Raw genomic sequence first — 27038 nt, 5'->3', positions numbered from 1 at the left:
AGAAGCGTCGCGACGACGAGCGGCGGCGGTTACTTCCACACGACGAGTAGTGGGGATTATGGGGGCGGAGAAGGGGGACCCGCCAGGGGTTGGTGGGGGTTGATCGGCTGGCCTACGCGTCTCTCTGTTCAGTTGGCGAGCGACCGTTGAAAAGTCCGCTCGCTAGTTGTGCGGTGATAGGCGATTTTTCACCCGTTATATCGAGTGGCGTACGTAGTTTATATACGTGCGTTTGGGATTTTTTAACACCGAGTTATCGAAGGGAAGGGACGAAACTTATTCGATTAATGTAATATTTTAATATACGTTGCGTGGAAAAACTAACGATTATAGGAGGGTGAAACTTACCCTGTAACGAAGTGTGTAAAATATTGTATTTCTTGAGTGAAAGAATAAAGTGCAAAAAGGGAATATCCGCCTGCAGTGAAAAGTGTTTCCGAAACCTGTATATTTGTTTATTTATTTTTTTTTTTGTTTGTTGTTCATTTTCTGAAATTGTGTCGCCGTTTCGCGAGTGCTGCGACGTTGCTACACTTTATCATCGCTGCGCATGCAGTCGCTTCAACTGTTCAAGTGCAGGTGACGTGTAAAGCCGAAACGGAAACGGATGAAACAACGGCTGGAAAGTTTACCCGCGGGAACGTGAAAACATTAGTTAAAAAAAAGGAAAAAAACGCGTGGATGATAAAAAATTTATAGAAACCAAAAAAAGAAAAAAAGAAAAAACAAAAGCGACACCACCCACTGGGATACACATGTATAATGCAACGGCACACCTTTACGTGAATAAAAAGTTTGGTTCGACCTGCGGTTTAAAGTGACAAAGAGCCAGAGGTTTTCGGTTACGTCCGGTGAAGAGCGACCGGAAACCATTTTTACACGACCGGAGGTGCCTGCAGAGCGGTGAACTCTAAAAGTTTGAGTTTTCGTCGTATCTTTTTATACGATGATTAATCGTGGCCTTTAATGTAATTTCGTCATTTCCGTTCTCCGATGCGGAACGTTTTTGATCCGCAGAAAAAATCAGCGGTCGCACAAATCGTTCAAATATATAGGAATCGAGTTGGAGTGCTCGGGGTATTTCATGCACGGTGATAAAGTTTCCGGAGTGCAGTTCGAGGTGCGGGTGAAGTTGCTTGTTAAAGTTGACGACGAAATTTCCTAAGCAAAATGATAAACTTAAGGTGAGAGTCGCGGAACGAACGCTGCGTGCTTTCCGACATTTTCGTTTCATCCCCCGTAATCGTCTACGTTTCGGGGCAACTTTGGTGCACGCGGATTATCGCGCTTCGTTCAAATTTTTCCCGCGCAACTTGCTGCATCCTGCGGTGACGTCATGGCCGGGATTACCTCCAGTCGGAGGAGCACCATCTCCACAGTTTTTCTCATCCTGTCAGGTGAGTTGTCAGAATTGACGGTAAATCGGCGAAGAAGCGAAGAGAGAGAAAAGGTCAGACGGACGGCAATCGTTAACATTCCCGCTCTCTCTCTCTCTCTCTCCCACTCCGAAAAACACCTCCCACTTTTTTCGGCCTCTGGGCGAAACGAAACGCAACGAAATTAACCAGAAATCAAACGTCGAGCAGCGAATGAAAATTTCCATGGCCGCCAAGCCTCGATTCGATTCAATGCGAATTCGACCACCCGTACAACTCTACTGCACTTTCTACAAATCCAGCCGTTCTGCAGACTTTCTCGCATCGTAATTTTAACGACTTGCTGAAACTTGAGCGGCTTCGAAATAGCGCACCTTGAAGTTCGACCGATCAAGCTTGACAAATAAAAAGTTATTCTCGTTTATGACCTGTACCAAAGCTCGAAGTAGCGAATTCTAGGCAAATTATCGTACAGGCTCGAAAAAAATTTGAGCTTTCAATCACGCTTGGTCGATGAAAACTCGACGTTACTTGTACTGACCCGGAATGGAGAAACTCTCTACTTTCTCGGTGAAAAAAATCTGGCTAACCATTTTTTCCTGGGGGGTAAAAGGAATCCTGCAGGATTTTCGGGGATCCTCTTTGTGCCGCATGCATCGCCTGTATCGTCGGCAGATGCTCCGTCGTTGAGACCGCCCCTCGTGTCCCCGGGGTGCCCAACGTGCCCAACGTGCCCGGGTCACCGGGGACCGGATCACCGTTAAAGCCCTGAAAAACGGGCTTAGCCTTCGAAAAGGACGGGTCCGTCTAGAAGCCCATTTTCTGATAAACAGGGAGGGAATTGAAGGGGGGGGGGGGGGGGGGAGCGAAATAGAAAGTATGGCCGGAAATTCCAAATTCTGGGAGGAGAATTTGGAAATTCGTACACCATTCTTAGTATCCCGATCTTGAGGAACTTGAGGATGACTTTCGAAGAGTTGGTTTTTCGGAATTAGTGTATATTTTGTTTACGGCGGTTTACTAAATTTCGGAAAGTCGCAAAGATGAAAATTAACAACAATTTTTCCTGAAAATGGATCGTTGCAGTAACGTTACCAACTTCATCCTCATAAATTAGCAGCCAAACGCTCCATAACGTTCATTCGAATAAGGTAGTAAGGTCCGAAAATCAAAATTTAGTGAAATGCCATGAATCCCCAATACTTTTATAGAATTATCAGGATAAAGCTGAACTGCATTTTTCTATTTCCAAAAAATTTAACACGCGCTAGCTTCAGCTTTGTATCAGCAACGTACGGAAACTTGTTCAGACATTACAAATTTACACGAGTATAAGTGGCAGGCTTTTATCCCCTAGCTCATGTTGAACAAACCCCATTTTTTTTTTTTTTTTCTTAACTTGAATAAAAATCGAGACGATTTACGGGAGAAAGTTACGTCTTCTTTTCCGACACCTCCACAATTTTCTTGATGCAAAAACAGATACGCGTCTTGCGTTGAATTTTTGAAATCGTTCAAACTGCGCCGAGTTTTAATTAGTTGTTCGGCGACTGTGAGTCACGTCGGCTCTCGATTTCCTTATACCCGAGCAGCTATCCTAATAGTCTGAATCAGAGATCCGTACTCCCACGTCGTGGCAGCTGTCACGTAATTGCGACTGGCATTACGTATCTGCCACCGCAGGTGAAACGCAAAGAAACGGAAGAGCGTTTCCTGCACGACGATGAGCGCTTTAGGCACGGAGGAATTTTATTTCACGTTATTACCTGAGTTTCGCTAAACATCGCCAAATCCTGCACCGTTTCTGCGTATTTCCAATTTCGTTGCAGCGCCCGCTAATCGCCGAACGAATTGCAATCTGCATTGGGAGCAACTCGAGCGGTGAAACTTCGATTCGGGACGAAATAAAAGCGCAGGAGTTGGCGGGAAATTGGCAGAGACCACATATTTAGGTGCAAGGTAACAGCTGCACAGTCTGCAGGAATCAAACATCGAGCCTCGAGTCGAAACTTTTCCGAGATTGGAAATCGGGAAAACTCGAAGCAGCGCGATCCGGGCAACCGAACGGAATCGAAAACTAAAATAAAACAGAAATTAGCACTGTCATATAAATAGTTACTCGCAGAGTCTTGTAGCTCGAAATCCAGGGTCCGATTTTTCGGCAGCTCGTTTCGCGCTTTGAAACATCTTTCTTTTTTTTCGCATCACGTTCTCCGTCCCCCACTTTAGAGCCGCCTTATCCCCTCCTTGGGATCAAAAATCACGACACAAGCTGCGTGCAGCTCGGAATTAAAACCGTCGCGATAACGTATCGAAAACAATTTACCTCTCAAGTTTCCACTCGGTGTCTGTGTCCTGAAATTCCGCCAAATGTTTCAATGTTATCTGACCAACATTTTGGTACCGATTAAAGCTTGCGTATATTTCGCGTCACTTAATCGCCAGGCGAGTTAGAGCTGCTTAAAAAGCGCGTTTCGTAAACTGGGAGAAAAATCTTCGATCCGATTCATGGGTTCGACGGCGATTACGCATAAACCGCAATGCCTGCAGCGAATTACGTACTCTCGGTACATCATATCGCACAGTTTACTACGCCAGGATGGTCATATTATTTACCGCTAGATCGAACAAGTCGTCCCCGAGTGATCCTACAACAGTTATCTTGGCTCGTACACTACGACGTTTAACCGTCGTGCTTTCACTCCCTCGTCGTCACCGATTTCCACACGTTTCGTAAATCGACAATCCGTTATGCAGCTCGAATTATCCGGCTAACGACACAGGACGACTTTACCTTTCCCCGTGCCAGTTGCGCCAAATGCAAGTTCAAGTTACCGGAGACGGCGAAAATCCGAAGGTACCGATAATTCTGTGGAATTAAGGAAACGGGGTCAGGCATATGTAGCGTAGCGTTTTCGTAAACAGCGGTACGTGACGACGTGTACGAATGAGGCGATTCGACACTCGTCGATAAAATCAACCGGTACCCGCCTTCGTGCGCTGAAACAATAATCCACCTCGCATGTGTAACGCGTATTATGTGTATGGGTGTATTTATACACACATTTTATACTCGCGGAAAATCGTGCCCCAAAGTCTTTCCCAAAGATTTTCCATCCTTCGTATTTACCAATTTTCTTATTGAGTATCTACACCTGCCATCGTTGCTTGTTGGCACAAGCTGGTATTGAAAAGGTCGACGTATGCGGAAGGAAAACGTCGCTCGAGTATCTCGAAACGCGCAACGATATTCAAAGAACCTTCTACAGAGATACGCGAAAAAGTTCTCGATTCTTTTTTTTTTTTTTTCTCTCTCTCTACTTAGACGGGGGTTTCATTTCACTTCTGGGAAAGAAAGCCAGGCTTCTGAAAATACGTGCATGTCAAAATCGTATCAATTTATCAAATCTTCAAACTTCCAACTACACACACGTCTAATCAAATAGTTTTTCCTGAATAAAAGTAAACCTTTTTTCCAACGGCAGAATTATTTTATCAACCTGCAATGATCGATGAACTGAAAATTAAACGATGCCATCAAGCCCGTAGACCTGCGACAAGGCTAAAAATTTCGACTTTCCTCTAAGTTTTTCAATAATTTTCAAACCGAATTCATCTGCCGGTATTACATCTACCAAAAATAACCGAAACGAACACGCAGCGCTATCTGACAGCCTGAAAGCGAACCACGCGTCGAGTTTCCCTCGGGATAATCGTCCCTCGGCGCGCAGAACAGGAGAAATTCAAACGGACGTCGTATCGAGGGAACGGGTTATGAAAAAAGGTCTATGTAGTATAAAAAAAAAAGAACAGAAAAACAAGTAAAGAAGCATGTTATGCACGGGACAAGTTTCAACCATCGCGACTCGTGCACACGTGAATTACTTATATGCCATATCTGACCCGGCGGTTTTCACTAGAAGTCGATACCGTATGTAACTTTTATGGGGCTGAAGTTGGCAGCGTTAGCGTAACGAAACATTGGGGGAAAAAATAACTATTTTTCAATTTTTCAGTGACTCTGAAGTGGCTAAGTTTTGAAAATATGAATCACCGCTTTGCCTGATTATAATTTAATGCGTTTCAGAGATTCGTGAAATTACGAAACAACGGTGAATCGTCACAGTAACGTCACCAACTTCACCCGCTTTAATTTTTACCCTTTACACAGCGGGCAAACAATGCTCGTTATGGCTGCCGCCAATTTGCCGCTCCACTTTTTTCCCCGTATCTAAATCTCCGTCTCGATCTCCCGATCCATGCATCATGCAGCAAGATGACGGCCTTGTGTCACAATTACACACGCCTCTCTCTTTTCGCTTGTGCACCGTTCACTTGAGATCGACATTTCTCGGAACGATTTCTGCTACGACTAATATTCGTACGTAATCCGCTACAGGCTGCGTCGCAATATCTTTGCTAATTAATAAATATCCTCAGCCGTCGATTTTCCGAGTAATTCCACTCCCGGAGATCGTGTTGTCACCTCACGCACGTCGTTAATTATTACCAAAGCATTGGCACACCGAGTGTTGTACGAGTGACGTCAACTGACAAGAATTCTTTCCCTCCACGCCGAGCTGCGACGAAGCTGCTTGATCGCCGTCCTCAATTATTATTATACACACTGGCACCTGCGCGTAAGATCTTCGCTGTTAAACAATCCGATCGGAGGCCGCACCGACAGGTGTAAAAAACTTTTTGCAACGAATCTGTGGCTTCGCGTTTCGGCGATGCAGCTGCAGCCATCGATCATCTCCGGTCTCTTTCAGGCCTGTCGAAAAGTCGAATCGGACGAGGAAACTTTCGGTAATGTCACTCGTTGTTAGAATCGCTTTAGATAGATACAACGGAACGGCGTCGAGAGATTTCGCACCCTTGACACGAACCGAAGACGTTCTCTTTTCGCCGGAAACCAGAGCTCGAGCAACGGTAACGATTTCGATGAATAAGGGAAAGCTGCGGGAAGATGAAGAAGCGCTTCGTCATTGCTCGGGGAAAGGAGATGAAACTGTTGTTAAATGACGCCACAGAAGGAGAGTCTTTCGGAAAAATAATCGGATGAGGCAGCATTTGTAGTTTGATTTTCTGCTGTGTACGTTTTATTTGAATTATACGATTATCGATTTTAAATATCTAAAACGGGTTAGAGCTTCCAAGGATTCTTACACGTTTCTACGATGATACGGTAAATGTCGAGGAATGCGTTGCGAGAATTTATGAATCGATGTCGATACGTCAAGAAAAGGTTATCCCCAGTCCTTTGAAGACTCTTCGGAACAATTCCATGTCATAGAAATAGGGAACGTATGAAAGTCGATATGTATTTCCTCGAAGAGATCAACTTCGCAAGTTATGTAACCGTACGGGCAAACAATTCTGCTCGTTTCGAAATTCATGATACATTTCGAAAATATGCGACGATTAACATTCTCAGAAGTGAAACAGCTTACAAATAGAATTTATAATGTGTATGTCTCATTATATTGCGAGTATTCTTAAATTACTGCGCCAAGTCATTCGGTTTAATACTTCCAAGTGTTATTGAGGCCCAAATTTTCTGAAAGTCATGAGAGTTACATGGTGAGAACAGAATTAGCTTCTCAGAAAGTAATTCCAGTAATGAACCCGGAGGGTTAAGTGAACGGAAAAACCGTCTTGCTACGTCACAAATATCCATCGACTACAGTGATCAAAATAACGAGGCGATGTTCTTGCGCCATCTTAGACGTCGACTCGTCATTGTTCGTGTATGAACGCATTTTCATTGTAAAGTCAGATGCTAAATAAATAAATAAAAAAATCAGTGACGAAGTTCCTACAACTAGTCAGATAAAATCGTTGTCCAATAGTATAGTCTACAAATTTAGTCGAGGAAATTTATACGTATCATCTTAAAAATTTGAGTAAATTCAAGGATTTAAATCTGTTTTCGCGCGGGTCTAACTTGCAGAAACTTCACTTGAATTTAAACTAAAATAATAAAGATGCCTAATAATATACATCCATGTTAACGAAACAAATGTTATTTGTGCCTAAGATTGAGGCACGTGGCTCCCGTTTGTTTATTGTCTCAAGCTCGCGAAAATCTCGTATATTCAACGAACAGATTGAAATTCGAGAAGACCGTCTTCTATTTCCGAAACGATGAATGAATAAAATTTGATAAAATTGAGGCACCCCTTATCGCGAAGTACGAAATCGACTCGACGAGTTATACTCGCCCACCGATAAATCCCCGATGTCGAAATACGAATATGTATCAGAATTGGTACAAAAGGTCAGCATATTCATTATATCGAACACATATACATATGTATGTGTATATATTTAAAATACAGTACATATGTAACTACCCCCAAAATAAATACGTACGCCCAGATGTATAGTGATACGTATATACATGGATGTGAGTACATCCACACAAATGAAAAAATTCGTAATATAGTTTAATCGATACACGGTGGTTTTATTTATAGAACCTATATTATCCAGCCTATGAAGGAAACGGAAAAAGTCGATATAAGTATATTTCTCTGGTCGGTGTAAAGTATAGGCAGAGGACTCGACTCGATGCAAGCTCGTGCTTTTGATACCCTCAAGCGATTACCGGGCTGCGACTCGTTACCGTTTGTCAGATACAGATACAACACGAATACCAGCCTAACTACCAAGGGGAAGAAAACTGCCACCGTGCAAAGAAATTGACAAAAGCTGAGAAACCCTTCAAAGAAGAGAGAGGAAAATCTTCCCCATGCAAAGCTTTCCGAACAATCGCTCTAAGCGGGTTCTCTCAAAATTTCTTCATCGTAATTCACAATGCAAGTCGCATACAAACGGCGACAAATTCTGTTGCAAAGCTTGCGTAAAACAAGCGACTATGACTCAATTTGACGGAATTCACCAGCGGTGGTGCAAGGCGGGACATAAACCGTTCCGAAAGTGTCCCGGTGGTTAGAAAAAGTTTAATTTACCGCCGGACAGCCAGTGCAGCAGCACTTGCTCATGGTTTCACTTACAGCTTGGTAAACGAGAGTCATCGCGGTTCTTCCTGCCCGCATGGTTCCGCGGCAACGTTGAATTATTACACGAGCTGCGTCTATCTACTAAGCTCGGGTAGCGGACGGTGGGAGAAAATAGTTTAGTCGATGGCTCTGCCTTGCGCAAAGCGCTTAACTTGGAGTCTGATGCAAGACGGAGGCGTTGTTATAAAACTGTATAACTGCATGTCGCAAAAGTTGAGGTTGAAATTGTTGAATATATTCAGCCGAAGGCGAGTCGCCGCATGCGTCAATCCCACGACTCTCCACGGACGAAGGTGCAACACGGTTGATGAGCCGTCGAAGCTCGAGTCCTCTTCTTACTTCTTAGTTCTTTTCTTCTTCTTCTTCGTTTTCTTCTTCGTTTTCTTCTTCTTTTGGTTCCCGCTGGACCCTGCGGGCGATGGCCGTAGCTCATCCTAGTCGATTGCCCACCGTAGAATACCCGGGACATTCGCCAGCTGATGGGAATCGAATCGGCGGTCAAACCACCTGTGATCAGGGCCGAGCTCCACGAAGCGTGTCATTAGAAAAAGAAGTTCTCACAGTCGGCCGGAGACGGCTGCGGAGTACGTCTCTTCCGGTGACTGAGCGGTCCCACCAGGTCCCACTGCGGCAGGCTTGAGAAACCGGAGCTCGTAGCGCCACTTGCGACGGCGAATCGCTCCGCGCCGACGTCGAAGCGAGAAAAGAACGCGGGCCAACTCGACGAGACGCGGCAACAGTCAATGGCCTCCCCTCTTCGAAAAACCAGATAGAGGCATTCACCGACTGTTTACTGTTAACCGACCCAACGCCGACCCACATTCACCTAACCCGATACGTCGATCCACCTCGCGATCCGCGCATCGACACCCGCGGGCCATCGCTAACTCGGAATTATCGCCTTTCCCGATCAACGGGACATCCCAGAGGCGACAAGTCCGATTCTTGGGGAGAGGGACTCTTTGAACATTTCTTGCTAAGATGGCTTCGAGAGGGGAGATGGCAGCGCACGTGGTCATTCGGTCTGACCGTTTGACATCTTTCGAGAGGGAACGCACAGCGACGGGCACTGCATTCGACCACTTGAGCATTCTGATGAATCGTTTTTTGCCTCCGTGTTTCAGAAAGCCCAAACCATCGTTAATGTCTCTGATCATTCTTATAGGGTGTTCGTGATTTTTTCCTAGGAGTTAAGAACAATCTGTAGTTTACTGCCTGTGGTCAGGATTACCTGGTTGTAGTGGTCCACTTTAAGTCGTTGCGTTGGATTGTCTGATCCTTTTTTGAAACTTAAACTCTTGCCGGTATAATTTGTCCTCTTTGTACAGTGCTCGTGATTGCTGGATAGCGTTTTTGTGCATGCATTAAGCCCGGCCAATAACCCTGAATTTTTTTGCACTGCAAATGCACTTCGAGGAATAATCGTAGAGTGATAATTGACACCGGTAACCGTTTCTGTTACAGTACTGACGCAGGCACTGGCAGCGGAAGAGAAGCAAATGGACACCGAGGAGGGAGCGACGATATTGTTACCGTGTCGGTTTACGCCACCGAGTCAAAAAGCCACGTACTTTTGGCTGAGGCACGCGCACGATCAGCACGACAACGTCGCGGTGAGCGAAAACTCGCTGGCTACCGACTACGAGCTGTTCAACAAGCCGGAAGAGGGTAAATACGACCTCAAGATCAGGAACGTATCCTACGAGAGGGACAATGGGAAGTTCGAGTGCCGAGTGAAGGTGGGAGGAACCGGGGCTGACCTCCACTACGAGGTGACGACGTTGACGGTTCTAAGGGCGCCGGGTCCTCCGGTGATCTCGCCTATATCGCCACCGGCGACTGAAGGCAAGCGGCTGGAACTCCAGTGCAACACCAAAGGTGGAAGTCCCGAACCCCAAATTACGTGGTACCAGGTTGGGAGGAACGAGCCCCTCGGCAAAGAGCGGACTCTGATCCTTACGCCGACGAAGGAATACGATCGGGCGAACTTCCGGTGCACGGTCTGGAACCGGGCCATGTCAAAGGGCCACACCCTGGACGCGACGGTTACCTTGAACGTCAACTACTTCCCGCGGGTCACGGTTGGCCCTGAGAACCCGCTCAAGGTCGAGGCGAACGGGACCGCCACCCTTGTCTGCGACGTGGACTCGAAACCGACGGTCGGCTCGGTCAGATGGATGCGGGACAGCAGCTTCATCGCGACGACCTTCCGCCACGTGATACCAAAGGTGACACTACAGGACGCAGGGACCTATTCCTGCCAAGCCGACAACGGGCTGGAACGCAAAGGCGAAAACTCACTCACCCTGGACGTCCTTTATCCCCCTACGGTCGCCATTGAAGGTGGCTCGATCCGCGACGCCGACGTGGAGGACACCCTGACCGTGCACTGTAACGTGTCCGCAAATCCGACACCATCCAGCATCGAGTGGTCCAGGGAAGGTCGCCCGGAGTTTCGACAGTCCGGCAACATCCTTAGACTGACAAGAGTCACCGCTGACCATGCCGGTAACTACACCTGCAGAGCCGTCAACAATATCCATCCCACCGGTGGCGAGTTCAAGGAGCATTTTGCATCAGCTTCGGTCGTCATTCGCGTTCGACACAAGCCAGGACCAGCCAGGGTCACTCCGGACTCTCCGGTCGCCGCTGAAGGATCCCGCGTAATACTCACCTGCATGGCTATTCCTTCCGGGTGGCCCGAGCCGCAGTACAAATGGTGGAAGGAGGGCGAGAGCCCACGTGGTCTATCTGGCGAAATGTTCGGACCCAAGTACGTCATCGACTCCGTTCATCTGGGCAGTGAGGGCACCTACAAGTGTCTCGCCATGAATGAAATCGGCAACGGAGAACCCGCTTACGTCAAACTCACCGTGCACCAGGAACCCAAGTTTCTTACCAAGCTTCAGCCCCATGTTACGAGAATGCAAGTACCGATTGTTTACTCTTTGGTTTATGGATTTAGTTGATGTAGTAACTTTGATATGACAACTTTGGAAAGCTGTGTTCAAAGAATGTCGGCCGTCTATATTTCCAAGACGTATTTTGCCTCCAGGTTCTCGTCACTCGTTTAAAGCTTATCTTTTGACAATCATCGTCAATAATGATCCCAACAATTTAAAGCACAAAAAATTCTGCTCTATTCTGTGAACCTCTTTGCAGTTCAGTGGAAATATTTAATTGCCTCACTGCAATTTTTAGTCCTCCAAGTAATTGCGTAAAGTAGGGTCGTGGGGTAACCACGATGGATATAAATGCCCAGTAGTATTTTTTAGTTTCAGAAGCTTGCCCATTTTTTTTTTTTTTTTTTTTATTTGTGAACCCTAAACGGTCACTGGGGGTGAATCTCACGCCAAACATTTTTCAATCTCCTCGTACAGTTTCTTAGTCGTTGAAATGGACCCCTTAGCGCCATTCTTCATGGGAAACAAAAGCCTTTTTTTGACATTTTTTGCACTTTCTTCAAGTTTCCCGATGTGTGACAATATTTAAACAATCAATTTTGATTACGAAAACTGAGAATACTTTTTCTGCGATTTTTAAACAATACCTAGATTTTTTTTTAGAATGTTACAACTCACTTTCGAAGCAAAATATCACGTTTGGGGTGAATATCACCCAGTGTGACCGTTATGCGGTTCTACTTACGTGTGACCTATTAGGGTCAAGTAAAGATTCAGATAATAATAGTATCTTCGACGGCAGACCCCACTAACGTATAAATTTTTCACCACAGTGTGGGAGAGTCATCGTTCTCGGTGTCTTGCACAGCGAAAGGTAAGCCAGAACCGATCGTCCACTGGCTGAAGGATGACGAGGAACTAACTGCGGGGACGGGTCTTTACGACGTGAGCACGAAGCCGATGGGAGGAAGGAGCAACCTGACGACGGTGCAGTCGACCTTGAGTTTCGTGGGTTACTCTCGTCCGCAAACGGACAAGATAATCCCCAGTGACCGAGGCAAGTACACCTGCGTCTTTGAGAACGAGGTGAAGAAAGTCGAGTCGACGATGATGCTGAAGGTGGAGCACGCGCCGATAGCCGTTCACCAGCACAACAAGGTCGCCTATAATCTCAAACAGACCGCAGAAATCGCGTGCAAGGTCCAGGCCTGGCCCAAGCCCGAATTCCAATGGAGCTTCGGCACGAATACGGCCCCGCTTCAGATGTCGAGCGACGGTCACTACGAGATCACCACCACCTTCGACAACTACGACGTCTACACGTCCATCCTCAGGATGACCGACATCCGGGAGCGCGACTACGGTGACTACAATTGCCGCGTCGCTAACGGCCTTGGAACCATCAACTCCACCATCCGTCTCCAGCCGAAAGGTGCTCCGGAGAAACCGACCAAGATAAGCGCCATGGACGTCGGCCCTTCCTACGTAGTCCTTCTCTGGGAACCCGGCTTCGACGGCGGGCTTCCGAACACCAAGTACTTCGTGTCCTACCGGCGAGCCGCTGGAGGCGACGAAGTCGTCGCCTCGGACTGTGCGGCACCCAGAGGACCGGCCGGCCAGTGGCTCGAGACGGACTGCCAAGGTTCGAATCCCTGTAACGTGACCAGTCTGGACCAGCACCAGACGTACTCGTTCAAGGCGAAGGCCTACAACGCCAAGGGGGAGAGCGACTACTCGGAGGAGATAAGCGCCACCACCTCCGTCGCGAAGATTCCGTCGCCCCAGAGGGTCAGCTACGACCCGGAGGACGGGTCCCTCAAGATATACGTCGGGCCCACTTGTCTGGCCCTCGTTGCCGCCGTTGAGAAATCCGAGGGATCCGCCAACACTTGGAGGCTCGTTACCTTCTGGCAGCTCGAGGTACTCGGAAGTGACGCAACCATGCGCGATGGAATTCTCGACCTCGATGCTGCCGTCAACGAATCTCCTCGCGTCAGGGTCAGGCTGTGTCTTAAAGCTGATCACCAGAAGTGCGGAGAGTACACCGACGCTGAATGTGAGTAGTTGCGGACCTTTTCACGATCTTTCGCCAGTTGCAAGGCGATTTTTACAACTTTTGACGAAAACCAGTTGTACCTGCTCTCTATGACTCTTCCTGATCCCCAATATCTTGCTTTTGCAGTCGGTCCGTCCTACATTGCACAGTCCGGCACATTGGCGACGCCAACGTTGATCGCTTTGGTGGTAAGCGGAGCAGTTTTCCTACTGTTCGCAGCGTTGCTTCTGCTGTTTTGTCGATGCCGACGAAAGCACGCGGCGAAAGCGAAGGACTACGAAATGGACTCGAACGCGTAAGTTTACCCAACCCTACTTTGAATTTATCCAAATGGGCGGACACGATATGAATGAAATGAAGAAATATCCAAATATCTGGAAGTTTGCGCCCGGGATATACATAGTAATAACGTGCGTCGCGTGCGGCTGAAATTGTATCTCGAGATTCGAATGCGAGGGAGGAAGTTGAATTTTGTAGTCTGATTTGATTGCCGACGAAAATTCGCTGAATTATTCAACCTTCCGAAAGCATTGGTATACGTATACAAAGTAGACGATTCCGTCATATTTCGTGCTTCCGCGATCGCGTGCCACTTCCGTATTATACGTAGAGACCAGACCTCTGCTACTGCCTTGACTTTTATTTTGGCACAATCTCTGTCCCCGTTCTATTTGTACCTGATAAAATAACAGAGTCGGCAAATCGTCGGCTCGTATGACTGATTGACTGATTTTACTTTTTCCGAATAATCATTTATTCATCGTAACTACGGGTTGTATGCAAATGCGTGAAACACACCGTCGACCAATTTGCCTCACCTCGTAACCCATGGCTAGGTATACAAGCTGTGACGAGGTGTCCGAGAAAAAAAATTCAGTGTCCGAACATAAGTAGGTTTTCTTTTCATCTTCAAAGAAATATTTGAACAAGCAACTCCAGTGTTGCAGTGATTCTGAGATCGAAACACCGAGTATATTTAATTATGCTCTTTGATACTGTGAAGAATTTTTGAAAAATCAAAAACCAAAATGGTTTTAAAGCGTACGTGAAGAGTGATTAAAAAAATCCTTCATTATTTGCAATTTTCTACCGTCTCACGCATCTCTGCCCATCTAATCCAACGCATTTTACAGCTAATCTGCACTCGCATTCATTAACCAGAATATCGTACGTACAAAAATTTTCTAAACACAATTGCACAGGCTGCCGAAAATTCCAGAGCAGAAGTAAATCGAGCCGCATGCCGTTGAGAAAAGTTTTTCGGGTGGCAATTCTGTTTCTATTGATGTCACGGATTAGCTATGTAGATTTGATAAGGAAAGTTAATAAGTTAGAATTTTTAAACGAGTTAATGAGTTGAATTTTTTGCCACTAACGAGCACCTGCACCTTCTTCCGTGATCATACTTTTCTTCCTCTTCTCTTTTCTCTCTTTTATTTTTATTCTGTAATTACCCGCGATAACGAGAATAGACTCTCGCCTTATCCCCTGAAAGAAATGGCGAAGAATAGCGAAAATCGAGATGTTCGAACAAAGATAATGGCGCGTGCACACCTCTCGTCCAGTATCACCGAGTAAAACATTAAACATTTCCTGCGCCGTGCTGCTGAATACCGGATATAAATATAAACGAGGAATGCTGCATTTACCGTGAAAAATGTAGACGCGGGTACATCTCTCGATCGAGAAGAAAAGCGACGGAGTCGGAAGACGGGGACGGATGGCAAACTCCGCGAGTGCAACTGATTCGCTCTGTCTGAGGGAAGAAAGCTCGGTGATCGGAAATATAGCGCAGGAAAAATCGCTCGGGGTAGTACGACCTGCAGTTTCATTTGTCATCTCCTCGGCTTCTATTTTTCTCCTTCGATTTTCTATTTTTCCCCCGCTACCCTGATAGATTTCCTCGATTCCTGGAGGCCCGCAATCAACGCGGCCACTGAGCGGTAAATGCAGGAGCTTCGGGACGGGATTCACTCGGCGGCTGCGACGGCTTAGAAAGCTCGGTTTAAAATGGAAACACATTTCGCTCGGTATGGCCTCGATGCATCCTCTCCTTCCCTCTCTCCCTCTCTCTCTCTCTCTCTCTCTCTGTCATATTTACACTTCACACTGCTAGTGAATTCTCGACTTGCTGCAGACGTGCAACGAACGCTCACTTTGCTCTCCGAGGGCGGTGACATCGATTTCATGGCTCACCTACCGCGTCGCTCGCTCTTCTTTGGTCATCGGTATAAGAACCGGCACTCGCGTGTATAGTTACACGGATTATAGACGATGCCCTAGTTTTCCGTTATTTTTCTCCGTTTTCACTTCGTTTCTATTTTACCCCCGCTCTCTCTCCTTTCCTCTTCCTTCCTCTTCATTGTCATACGCCGTTCGTTCGATTCCTGACTTGAACAATGACAGCGTTATGTGAGGGAGATTGGATTTTCAAATCCCTGTACGTACGCGTCTTCGAAGTACCAATTTCGAAAAGTAAAAACCATCTGTTATCCCCCAACGAGGTTACGGTTGAAACTTTCTAAAATTGAAACTGGGTATCCATTGAAGTAATATGTAATCTAAGGATACGAACGTCTTTCCCTCATCTCGTAAACAGAGTTTGCAACCAGAAATTCAGACCAAATCTAATCTCTTCCAATTGTGCAAAAACCATCAATTTCTTGGTACAAATTGTACTGTTTTCAACCAAACACTTTCCTGTAATACTGAAAAATTTCATTTCCAAATAAGCCCTGTGCAAATAACTTGCTTTTCTTTTTACACGTTGTGTTTTCTGAATTTCCAACGCTTCTTTACATCTCGTTGGTTATTGTTTAAATTTTTCACAATACCGTGCGGTATGCATAACACCTAAAGTTCAAATAATAAAATCATACGGGTCAGCACGAGCATCGTAAGATTCGTTGATGCCCCGTGCAGATCGACCAATCATCTCGACTCGATCTGACGTTTTACGATCAGCTCCGGTAGAAAGACGTGGAACTGTACGCATATAAGTGGGAATAGTTGGATACGAGCAAACGTGATAGCTGCCCAACCGGGTACGTGCAGCCGAGTTCCAGGCTGCATGCGAGTGCTACTTTGCCTACATAATAAAGAGTTGAACTAGGGCAAGGAAAACGCATAAACTTGTCAGTTTTTTCACCTGACCAACATCGGTGAGAAGAGTTCCTCCACAAGTTTTACGAGCCATTTTAATGCTTCCGAGTGGATACTTTACCGGCTAACTTTTGAAGTCCGAATGACTCGTCCACGCCTCTCTGTTCCTGGAGAAAATTCGTGAAAATTTCGCTTGATGTGCATCGGATCGAATTTTCATCTTCGTTGAAGACTGTGTAATGAAATGATATATGAGGCGCTTCCGTTAGGCTAATTTACCGTCTTCGATTCAATTTTTTAGTCGCAGCAGCAATTATCGAAGTCCCCGCGACGATGCATACCAAGAATTAATGTTTTGTTTCGAAGGTTCGGAGCCTTTTATGCGAAAAGATTCCTTTACGGAGAATGAGAAACTTCGTAACATTTTCGATCGCTCAACTCAATCAAATTGAATCCCAGGATTCTGAAATTTGGTAGATTCTCCTATGGAAATGAGAAAATTCTTCATCGTGTTTTACGCCGATTCCGACAGTCATCAAGCTCAAATAAAAAAAGGATTACGGAAAATACTCTTCTCCAATCGCTGCCGCCGGTGCAATAATTTGTAATTAAAATTCTCCCATAACGGGGAAAATAACTGAAACACAACGTATAAAAGGGTGAGAAAAATCGATTCATCCAAAACCCCAAAGTGCGTGTAATTGAAAATATGGTCCGCGTGTGGTCTGCGTGACTAAAATTAATTAAAATTAATTAAGCCGGGGTGAAAACTCTAATTAGTCAGGTCGATAATTTAGAACTTTGCTGCACCGTTCGCTCCATGTTTCATTGGGTGTCGGCCGGGGAATTCAACCCGAAACATGGAACCATTCGTCCGACAGAAATCGCAAGGACCGAATGCACGACAGTTTTTCTTTTTCTACCAACCGTGAACACGCTGCTATTTAATTTTCAGAGTGAGGCCCAGCCTCGTCACCGGAAATGGCCAGCAGACCCAGGCTCCGCCGCCGTACTACGCCGAGAATAAGGCCCTCGAACACAGCCTGGACCTTGCCTTGGCTCTCGAGGATCCAAAAAGTCCCGCCTACGCTCAGCCCGGCTACGGATACCATCAGCCGAACCACAACATTAACGGTGAGAATGGTAAATATCACCTGCAACCGACATTATTGTACCTACGCTAATTTCCCCCTGCTATAAATACTTGGCTAAAAAAAGTGAAACGCCGGTGAGAAACACGCTTTGTTTCGGTTGTGACAAAGCCTGCAGTAATTTGGCGAAAGTTTTGTTTGGTTTCCGGCAGAAGCTCGTTCGGATTGTCGAAATTTTCAATATACCCGATGCCCTTGTTCACCGTTTCCGCGGTAAACTATAGACTGTTAAATACGCACACGGGTGAAACGTGATACTATGAATTGGGAAAACTGATGACAGCTAATGGATACGCGGCCGCGGACTTGTCAAAGGCATTGCCCCTAATTGCCAGGCCCGCGTGACCACTGTTCATCGATTTTTAGTGGTGAAAAAAACTATATAGTCTAGTCAACGTTACAAGCGTCACTCATCGCGACCAATAATTCACCGCACGCACAGCCTTCGGCTCGTGATTTATCGCAGGCTAAGGTCGTAAAAAAGTTCCCAATTCACTCAACTACGAACAGACAAATCAGGGCGGAAAAAATTCATCGATACTTTAGCTGTAACCACTTCTACCTCTCTGCAATAATTATTTCGAGAGCTGTCAGTTAGGTAGAAACAGATATCTTGGAGGTTGAATTTTTCATTCGACCCAACGGGTTTCACGGTTCTTAACTGAACGCATCAGCAGATAATAATCCGCAGCGTTTATACACAATCAGCGAAAAATCTCGCTGATTAATGTAAAAGTTTTGGTTCGTATATGAGACTTTCAAAAACAGTTAGGCTTACAATTAGTCGATCACACAGGCGCCGGTTGGCCAAATGGAGCGAAGCTTTCGCTAATCCATATTTCCCCTAATTAACGATCCGGGTCAGTGTGCGAAAGCCATAATAATCGAGCTTTTACGTCAATGTCTGCAGGAGTGAACATGGGCTACATGGACAACAGCTATTCGAACTCGAACAACGGAGGCTCGGTCAATTCCCAGGACTCTTTGTGGCAGATGAAACGGGCAGCTGCGAATGGCGGAAATCCTCCCTACGACCCGATGCAACACGGTGGATACGGAACCACGGACCCTGACTACGCGACCTACCCTCATCTCACTCAGCACGAAGATTACAGGGAGAGTTACAACCCCAGCCGACAGGAATTCTGCCCCGATCCCTACGCGGCTGTCGTCAAGTCCAAGAAGCACATGGGTCAGTATTCAAATTTATTACCGTATCTGCAAGAGGGGGGGGTCTTCGGTGAAACTGCCCGATCGGCACCTGCTGATAAGCGACCCAAGTTACGACTCCGATGTTTTCGCTAAAGGCAGTACAAACGTTAAACGTAAGTTGGATTGCCTACCTCCTGGCGCTGAACGGCCAGTTTTGCAGAAAACTTTGGCGTGAATACCTACCTGTTACCCAAAGTCCCGTTTAGCAAAGAGCACGTTTAAGAATGCCGAGCTTCGTTTATACCCCTCCCAGAAAATACCGCTATTTAATTATCGACCGTACAAAGCCGTCCCTTGGGTCTTTGCACGCTAAATTTGAACCCTTCTTGAGGATTAGCTTGTATAAACTGGCACTGTGTAAGGCATATCGAAGTGTTTTTGTAATTCGTTTTTGTTTTTACGAGTGAAGAGAAATTCACGGTAGGTATCTATAATTCATAATTGAAGATAAACGCTACATTGCATTTTGACTTGTTGTTAACGTTGGGTAACGGAGTTCAAAAAGAAAGCTTAGGAAGATATTGAAGAAATAAAAATCGAGAGACACGCGTTAGACGTCAGTGACAATTTCGAAAAGCCTCACGTCTTGCCGTCTTGTAACCAAGCTAAGTTCCCCAGTCTTATCGCGAGGTATATCCAACTCAGTGTCGTTGACATTTTCTGCATAACGACGCGGAACGCGGAAGAAGCGAGATCGATAGGGGGAAGGAGACGAAGCTCGTTAGGCGGACGATAAAAGGAACGTCGAATCCTAATAGCCGATAGCCCGATATGCACGGGTTATCGGTAGCAAAAGATTCGTAGAGAAAAGCTAAAAGCGATCCACTATTGCCCCGCGTCGAGCAGCGTTGCCCGGCGCGGTTTCCTTTGTGGTCACAAAGCACCCCCGTCAAAGTTGAGCGAAAAAATATCACTTTCGAAATCGGTCTATCAAAATCTTGAAATCCCGTCAAAGTATTTTTTCACGAGGCTGCGTCTTCACGTTCCTACAGATGACGATTAAATTGAAAGACTCTAAATGCAATATCGTATAACCACAAATCGTTGAAAACTCGAAATTTGATCGTTATCCAGAGGAACCCGAAGACGTGGTTTTTTAAAAAGAAGTTTCCACGATTTAAGAACGCAACTTCTCGAAGCTGAAGTTTTTGAGTCTCGACCGAAAACCCTCGTTCCCGTCACTCTTCACGGTGTAAAAGATTTTCTTGAAACCATTTTCTTATTTCTTCGCACAGACTCCCCGTACCACGACGTGTCGGGTCTACCGGACCCGTACCTGGAGGGTCTCGACGAGGACGCGAAGCCGCCACAGCACGTGAGTCTCTCGTACGACGAGAGTCTGGAGTCCGGATACTCGACCCCGAACAGCCGCGGCCGTCGGGTGATCAGGGAGATAATCGTCTGAGGACAGCCCACCGGCCCGCGAAACCCGCGGACCACCTGGCTATAGCAGCGGGCCCCCCACCCCCAGCTCCTTGCCCGGCACCCGCAGCACCAGATGGAGATCGTGATCGAGAATCCGCGGGAGTCTTCTTCGCGGCACGCGCTTCCGCCGCCGGAGTACTTCGCGAGCCTCGCTAGCCAACGACTGCAGCTGGGTGGTGGGGGCCCGGAGCTGGAGGGCCCGACGCCCGTCAGACGCGTCGATCGTTCGGGCCTGCTGGAGATGCCTGTCCCGAATCGCCTCGAGGCCACGCCGCCGCGGCGCGTCGATCGCTCGGGCCTTCTCGAGTCCGTATCTGAGGTCCCATCGACGGAGGACCGCGTTGCCTACGCCAAGGCGCGGCTAGCGGGGCCCGTTACGGAGGAGCGCCACCTGACGGGAGCCGAAAGGGGCCCGAATTCGACAATGACTTTGGGCCGGCTGAGGGGCCGCGAGAAGCGCGGCAACGCCGAGTCGAGAGCCGAGGAGGAGGGGGGCGGCTGCTTCGGGGTCGTTTCGAGAGGCAAGCCGGCCGTCCAGGCCCCGGACGGGCCCCCGGCGCGACACGTCGAGCAAATGGTCGCCAGGTTCAGTCCCGTTCGGACCCCGACGCCGTCGGAATTAAAGTCGCGCGGAGAGGCGCTCGGCGGGCTCAGTCCCAGGCCCAGAAACGGGGACCGACTCGCGTCTTCCGCCGCGCTGTCCATTCCCGACGTCATCGAGGCCCACGAACCACCACCAACCACCAATGGGACCGGAAACGGGGGACCCAGAACGCCCGGAAGCGACGGTGCGCCCGAAGGGGAACGCGCGGAGGCCGAAGGATGCGAACACACCGCCATAGAGAGCCTTGAGGAGGGGAGAGTCTCGTTCAAGGGGCAGAAGAAAGTGCTGCAGCAGAACGATAATAGTATACAGACACTTCGGGTTATTATATTGTCGGAACAGTTGTGATCGGAGGAAGGATGATGGGGTGGTTAGTGTGGTTTTTATTTTATTTTTTTTTTGTTTTTAAAACTGTTCTTCTCTTTGTTGCACGACGGTAGTAACTGGTTAATTAATCGATCGACGGTGAATATCGATTTTCTTCACCGTCGTCGTTTTCGAACTGGTTTTATTGTTGATAAACTATTAACGCGAATGAGGGAGTTAAAAGTCTACCTGTAATAATATTAATAGTGAAAACGAATTATTAAAGGAGGAGAAACAAATGTATAATATCTAAATGTAGTAAATCGGAGACATAAAGAAGGAGGTAAATAAAAAAACACTGTGACGATGTCTTAACGATGAACTATTTTACTGTTAATGATGAGCTGTTGTTCGCACGGTAATGAGTCATAATAATATCAATACACCATGGTGTCGGGGGTGTGCGCGCAAAACTTTCTCGATTTATTTTTTGTAACAAAATTGCTTTTTCAAGCTTTATGTTAGTTTCACGAGCACGGATTCTTGATGCGAAACAGTTACTTTGAAAAATGTACGTCTTACGCCAAGTATGTTTCAGATCATATCGTAAAGTTTCGTGATAATTTTTTTTCCGAAACAACTCGTTCGCTCTCTTTTCCTTATCTCAATCCTCAGCTAATTTTTGAACAAAGAAAATGAATGTGAAACAAAGTCATTGGTAATTTCTTGCATTTTATTCGAAAACGAATTTGTCTCGAATTTGACAGGTTTTCGATGCGCACTCCCGATAATAAATTAACAACATGTTAATAAATCAACAATGAATAATTTCGGTGACATAAATTATATCGTATCGTATTCAAAAACAAGAATATAAATTTAAATTAACAAATTAAGCCGAAAAATTGATTGTGATTTGAAGAAGACGCACGTACCTATGTATATATAACTAAAAGAATTGAGGCTGCAATGTCGGAAACACGTTGGAAGATAACAAATTATACGTTATACATAAAACTTGGTGCGCGTTGATATGAAAGTGATTATCGATTAACTATACCTAATTCAAATTATTATATCGATGGAAGTACCTACCTATATAAATATAACTATTACAATGAAAAGACTGCCAAAGCAGAGGCGATATTATAAATATATATATATACATACATACACATATTTTAATTTAGTTTCTATCAAATGATCGAAAATATGATTATCTCGTTATTGTTGCGATGCTGGCTTCTAATCCATATTTTATGTATCTAAATTCCACACGCTCTTTTCCCTCTATTTTTGCGATTTAAAGACAAACGAATACTCAAAAGTTATCGTAACACTGGCGACAATATCAATGGAAATACAGACGCGCCTTTGAAAATTGAAAAACATGAAGCGAGAACGATGACAAAAAAAAAAGCTTCGCCTCACGGGTCACAGACTAGACGCAAAAAAAAAAAAAGACAAGTCGTGCTCGCGAAAACGATGATGAGCGTCTATCGAGAAAAGCTTTGACCGCGGTTCAGGTGAACAACCCGCAAGCTCTGAAGACTCAGCGCTAAGCTGCTCAACCAGTTAGTTTCGAAGTGACTTACTCACGCTATTGGAGAGGGTATCAGCGAAGTTCTCGCCGTAAAACCCTTCACTTCCGGTTCCTGTGCCTCTTCTCGTTGACAAATGCGTGTAATCGCGTCTTTAGCACTTTGACTTCTCTTCTCAAACTATAACTATTGTTTGATTTTTTTGTCGTAAAACAAAGAGGCCGATTAATTTTTTTTTTTCATTTCGGGCAAAGTCGACTCCAGAATCTTGAGTTTGCCCGAAATTTTCAGCATGTAAAATCCTTAGTATTCTTATTATCATTCATAATCGTTATTCCTGTATATTTCCCCGTCAGAATGAAAAATTTCTGGAAGCCAGCAATTACGCAACGATCCGTGAAAATCCCGTGTATTTTATACTTTTATATCGTGAGCGAAGCTGTGAGATTATAACTGTGAATAAACGTATTCGAGGAATGATTGTGCAGACGATCGGTTGATTGATTGATCGCGGTCTCGTTGCGAATAAAATAAAATATGCTATTGCGAACAAAGCGAGAAAGTTAATTACCGCGAGTAAATGGATGTGTAAGTAAAAGAAAAAGAAAAAAAATTGTATTTATCAATGTCACGTGATTATGTACAGTCTATGTATCTGAATGTGGGCAATATAGTGTTTGTATATGTAACATATAGGTATATATATATATATTAATACGGTTATTACGAATTAATACGAATACGGTAGCTGCTACGACGAAACTATTACACGATCTCTTATTAAACCACGATCACTGGTATATACATATAGTACCTATTTACAAACGCGTAGACATTTATACAACACGTTTCAAACTTACACTTACGCACGATGTACGAGATTAATTCGAGCCGAAGCGATGGAATTTTCCTGTTCCTTGTCTCCTCGAGATAGACGACGATTAAACGACGAGAGAAATCGAATTTTCCGAGCCATACCGACTCTGAATCATTCGCTTGACGCGGTTGAATATTATACATATATTACACACGTGTACCACATTATATATATGTAATATGTTTTTCCGTGTCCAGTTAGGTTAGAATCAAAAACTCAACTGTGTTTCTGTAAAAGTAAGAGAAACAACATTTAAAGCTTTTAATTTCTATATTTTAATTCTATGTAAAGGTCTCGTGATAACTGCTCTCTCCTTCGTTCAACCTTGTTGAATATTTTCATTTTGAATTTTTTCTCTCCAAATTTACCGGTCGTCTCCCCAAGCCCGTGCTCTACCGCGCCGTCGGTCGGTGGCCTTCGTCGGTGACGCGGCAGATTCAAAGCTTGAGAGAAGCACGACAGAAGTACACGCGTGTCGTGATTTTCTTTACATCTCCCCCCCTGGGATAAGAACAATTATGGGTAATACGTAAAGTAATTGTTCAGTGCTCATCCAACACCGGTATCAGTTTTGTAACATGAAAGAGGTTTGATTCTGTTTTTCTGTGTCCGGTGTCGACTTCATAAATTGAATTGGAAATCCTTTTTTGTATTTTATATGGTCCAATCCTCAATTCATCCAGTTTCCTCCTATTTAGTCGATTTCCATTTTCCACGTAAACTCGGTCTCCCACGTTTAACTTTAATTCTTTTCGATGCCGATCAAAATTTTCTTTATTATAGTTGTGAGACTTCATCGTGTTTTTTAAGGCTAGTTTTCTATCTCTTTTCAGATCATCATCTGTACACTTTGATTTTAATTCCTGTGGTAGAATATTTACATTTTCGCCTTCCAGTAGGTATTTTGGAGCGAATTTTGTGATTGTGTGTTCTGTTTTGTTATATGCCTCTACACACTTTTGTGCGATGGTTGTCCACGCGATTTTTTTTTCACTTTCGTTTATTTTGCATCGTATTTTATTAATCAGGGTTTGGTTTAATCTTTCATTGAGACCATTAGAAAATGGTGCATCAACAGCAGTGAAGACCATTTTGATGCTTTTCTCTTTTAGAAATTCCTTAAATTCTTTCGAATTTATGCCAGGATACTGATCTGTTAATATCATGTTGATGTTGTAACTTTGTGTCACATTCTTGGTTAATTTTATAAAGTCATTGGAGTTTTGATTTCTTGATGTTAGAATATAAGCGTATCTCGTAAAATGGTCAACGAGAAGATGTAGGTATTTTTTTGTTGAACGAGATCCACCAAAACCTCCAATGGTGTCGATAGATATAATTTCAAAAGGATATGACGCTGGCCCCAAGTGTGACATCAAACCATATTTAGATTTTTTTCTTGATTTGTTTTTTTTGCAAGTTTCACAAGTATCACAGATTTTTTTTATGTTCTCAATGAGATTTTTCGCTGTATAAAATGGTGTTATTTTATTCAGCATTTGAGTTCTTCCAATATGGCAGTAAGTTTTGTGCACATTTTCTATCAGGTTTTTACTTAAGTCTTCTGATAATACGATTTTTTCTCTTTTTTTTGTCTTTTTGTAGTAAATTTCATTTTTTTTTGTCAGTTTGTTTTTGTCACGTTGTATATTTAGATTTTTATTTTGGTCACTTTTTATATCTTCTAGATTTATTAAATTTATCACTTTTAGGAAATCTTCTGTGTCTTCATAAGGGTCTAGAACTGGATTCCTACTTAAGCAGTCTGCTTCTTGGTTTGATTTTCCTGGGTTATATTTTATTTTTAAATCATATTGGGATAAATAGTATGTCAAATCCCCTAGTTCTTCATCCGTTCTAGCCTTTATGTTCATGTGTTCCAAGGGTTTATGGTCGGTGTAGATTATGAATGTTTTTCCCATAAGCCAGTGCTGCCAGTACTTTACGGCTTCTTTTATTGCCAAGCATTCAAGGTATATCGGTTTCTTTTTCTTTTGAGCCTCAGTTAATTTTCTTGAGAAATAAGCCACTGGCTTACTATCTCCATTTTCATCTCTTTGTTTTAGCACAGCTCCCACTCCTTTGATGCTTGCATCTGTGTAAATATCAATTGGAACCTCTGGATCAAAAATTTTCAAGACTGGTTCCGAGCACATTAGTGATTTTATTCTATCAAACGATTCTTGACACTCTTCTGACCAGTTGAACTGTACGTCTTTTCTCAATAGGTTGTGTAATGGGTCCAGAATTATTGCAATATGTGGTATAAACTTGTGGTGAAAATTTATTTTTCCCAGAAATTGACGTATATTTTTTCTTGTTTCTGGGACTGGAAAATTTTTCACAGCCGTTAAATAATCTTTCAGAGGTTTTACTGAATTATTTTCTATTCTGTGACCTAAATAATTCGCATGATTATTTGCAAAGGTGCATTTTGAAAATTTTAGCCGGAACCCTTCAGTTAATATTGCCTCCAGCAATTTTGATAAGTGTGTTATATGTTCCTCAAAAGTTCTTGAAAAGACTATGATGTCATCTATAAAATTTACTGCAAAATCAGAGAGCTTGTATTTTCTTATGATGTTTCCCAATATTCTTTGAAAAATTGCTGGAGCTGTTTTGAGTCCGAATGGGAGGCAAGTCCATTGGAAATGGCCCTCCTGTGTTATGAATGCAGTTTTGTGTCTATCTTGAATTTTCAGAGGAATTGACCAAAATGCAGAATTAATGTCCAACGTTGTAAAATATTTGCTGTTTACTGTTTTCACCATCAAATCTTCAATCAGTGGGAAGGGTTGTGATTGAGGGACAACGACTTTATTCAATTCTCTGAAGTCTATACATAATCTTGATTTTCTTTCATCTTCTTTTTTATATGCCAGAGTAACTGGGGCAGCAAACGGGCTGTATGATTCTTCGATCAGTTTTTTTTCCAATAGTTTTGCTATTTGATTCTCTATTTCTTTTCTATCTTCAATCGTGCATCTGTATGGACGTTTGTAACAATATTTATCTACCATTAGGTCGATATGGGCCTCATAATCCTTTACAGTGCCGACGTCATATTTGTCTTTAGCAAATACTGATCTGTGTTTATCTATCAATTTATCAATTTCTCGTTGTTGATGTAAACTTAAATGATTTACTGAAATTTCAAATTCATTAGTGTTTATATGCTCGTTGAAATTTACTTCCCACTTGTTCATGTATTTGTTTTCTTGTTTTGATGCTTCCGAGTCTAAATATTTTTTTTTTTCATGTTTGTCACCTAGTACATCAGGAATCTCGACATTTTTATTCTCTATATCTTCTTTATTGTTACGTTGTATGATCCTTAGATCTTCATTTTGGATTAAATTGAAATTCTTGATGCAATCCAGACCGATTAGAAAATCATAATTAAAATTTTCATTATCTACAATAAAGATATCCATAGTTTTTTCAATATTGTAAATTTTTA

At 44.3% G+C, this 27038-nt stretch overlaps 1 protein-coding gene across 3 annotated transcripts in view; it reads left to right on the top strand.

The window, feature by feature from the left end:
• Positions 1–22329, top strand: part of LOC107225079 (hemicentin-2) — a 235007-nt gene extending 212678 nt beyond the window's left edge. The window contains exons 1-7 of one of the 3 annotated variants that reach the window (XM_015665408.2): positions 148–1397; positions 9866–11327; positions 12138–13360; positions 13487–13655; positions 17418–17605; positions 18524–18805; positions 20061–22329. In XM_015665408.2, the coding sequence (XP_015520894.2) occupies positions 1337–1397; positions 9866–11327; positions 12138–13360; positions 13487–13655; positions 17418–17605; positions 18524–18805; positions 20061–20230 (3555 nt within the window). In that variant the 5' untranslated portion in view covers positions 148–1336 and the 3' untranslated portion in view covers positions 20231–22329. Of the gene's footprint in view, positions 1–147; positions 1398–9865; positions 11328–12137; positions 13361–13486; positions 13656–17417; positions 17606–18523; positions 18806–20060 lie in introns of those variants that run through there. The other 2 variants (XM_046735443.1, XM_046735442.1) reach the window with 2 other exon arrangements.
• The last annotated feature ends 4709 nt before the right edge of the window (positions 22330–27038 follow it).

Source organism: Neodiprion lecontei, chromosome 3 (genome assembly GCF_021901455.1).
Source record: "Neodiprion lecontei isolate iyNeoLeco1 chromosome 3, iyNeoLeco1.1, whole genome shotgun sequence".
In the NCBI taxonomy this organism is placed as follows: Eukaryota; Metazoa; Arthropoda; class Insecta; order Hymenoptera; family Diprionidae; genus Neodiprion; species Neodiprion lecontei.
The sequence above is the reverse complement of the archived record's forward strand: the minus strand, read 5'-3'. Positions and strand labels throughout refer to the sequence as shown.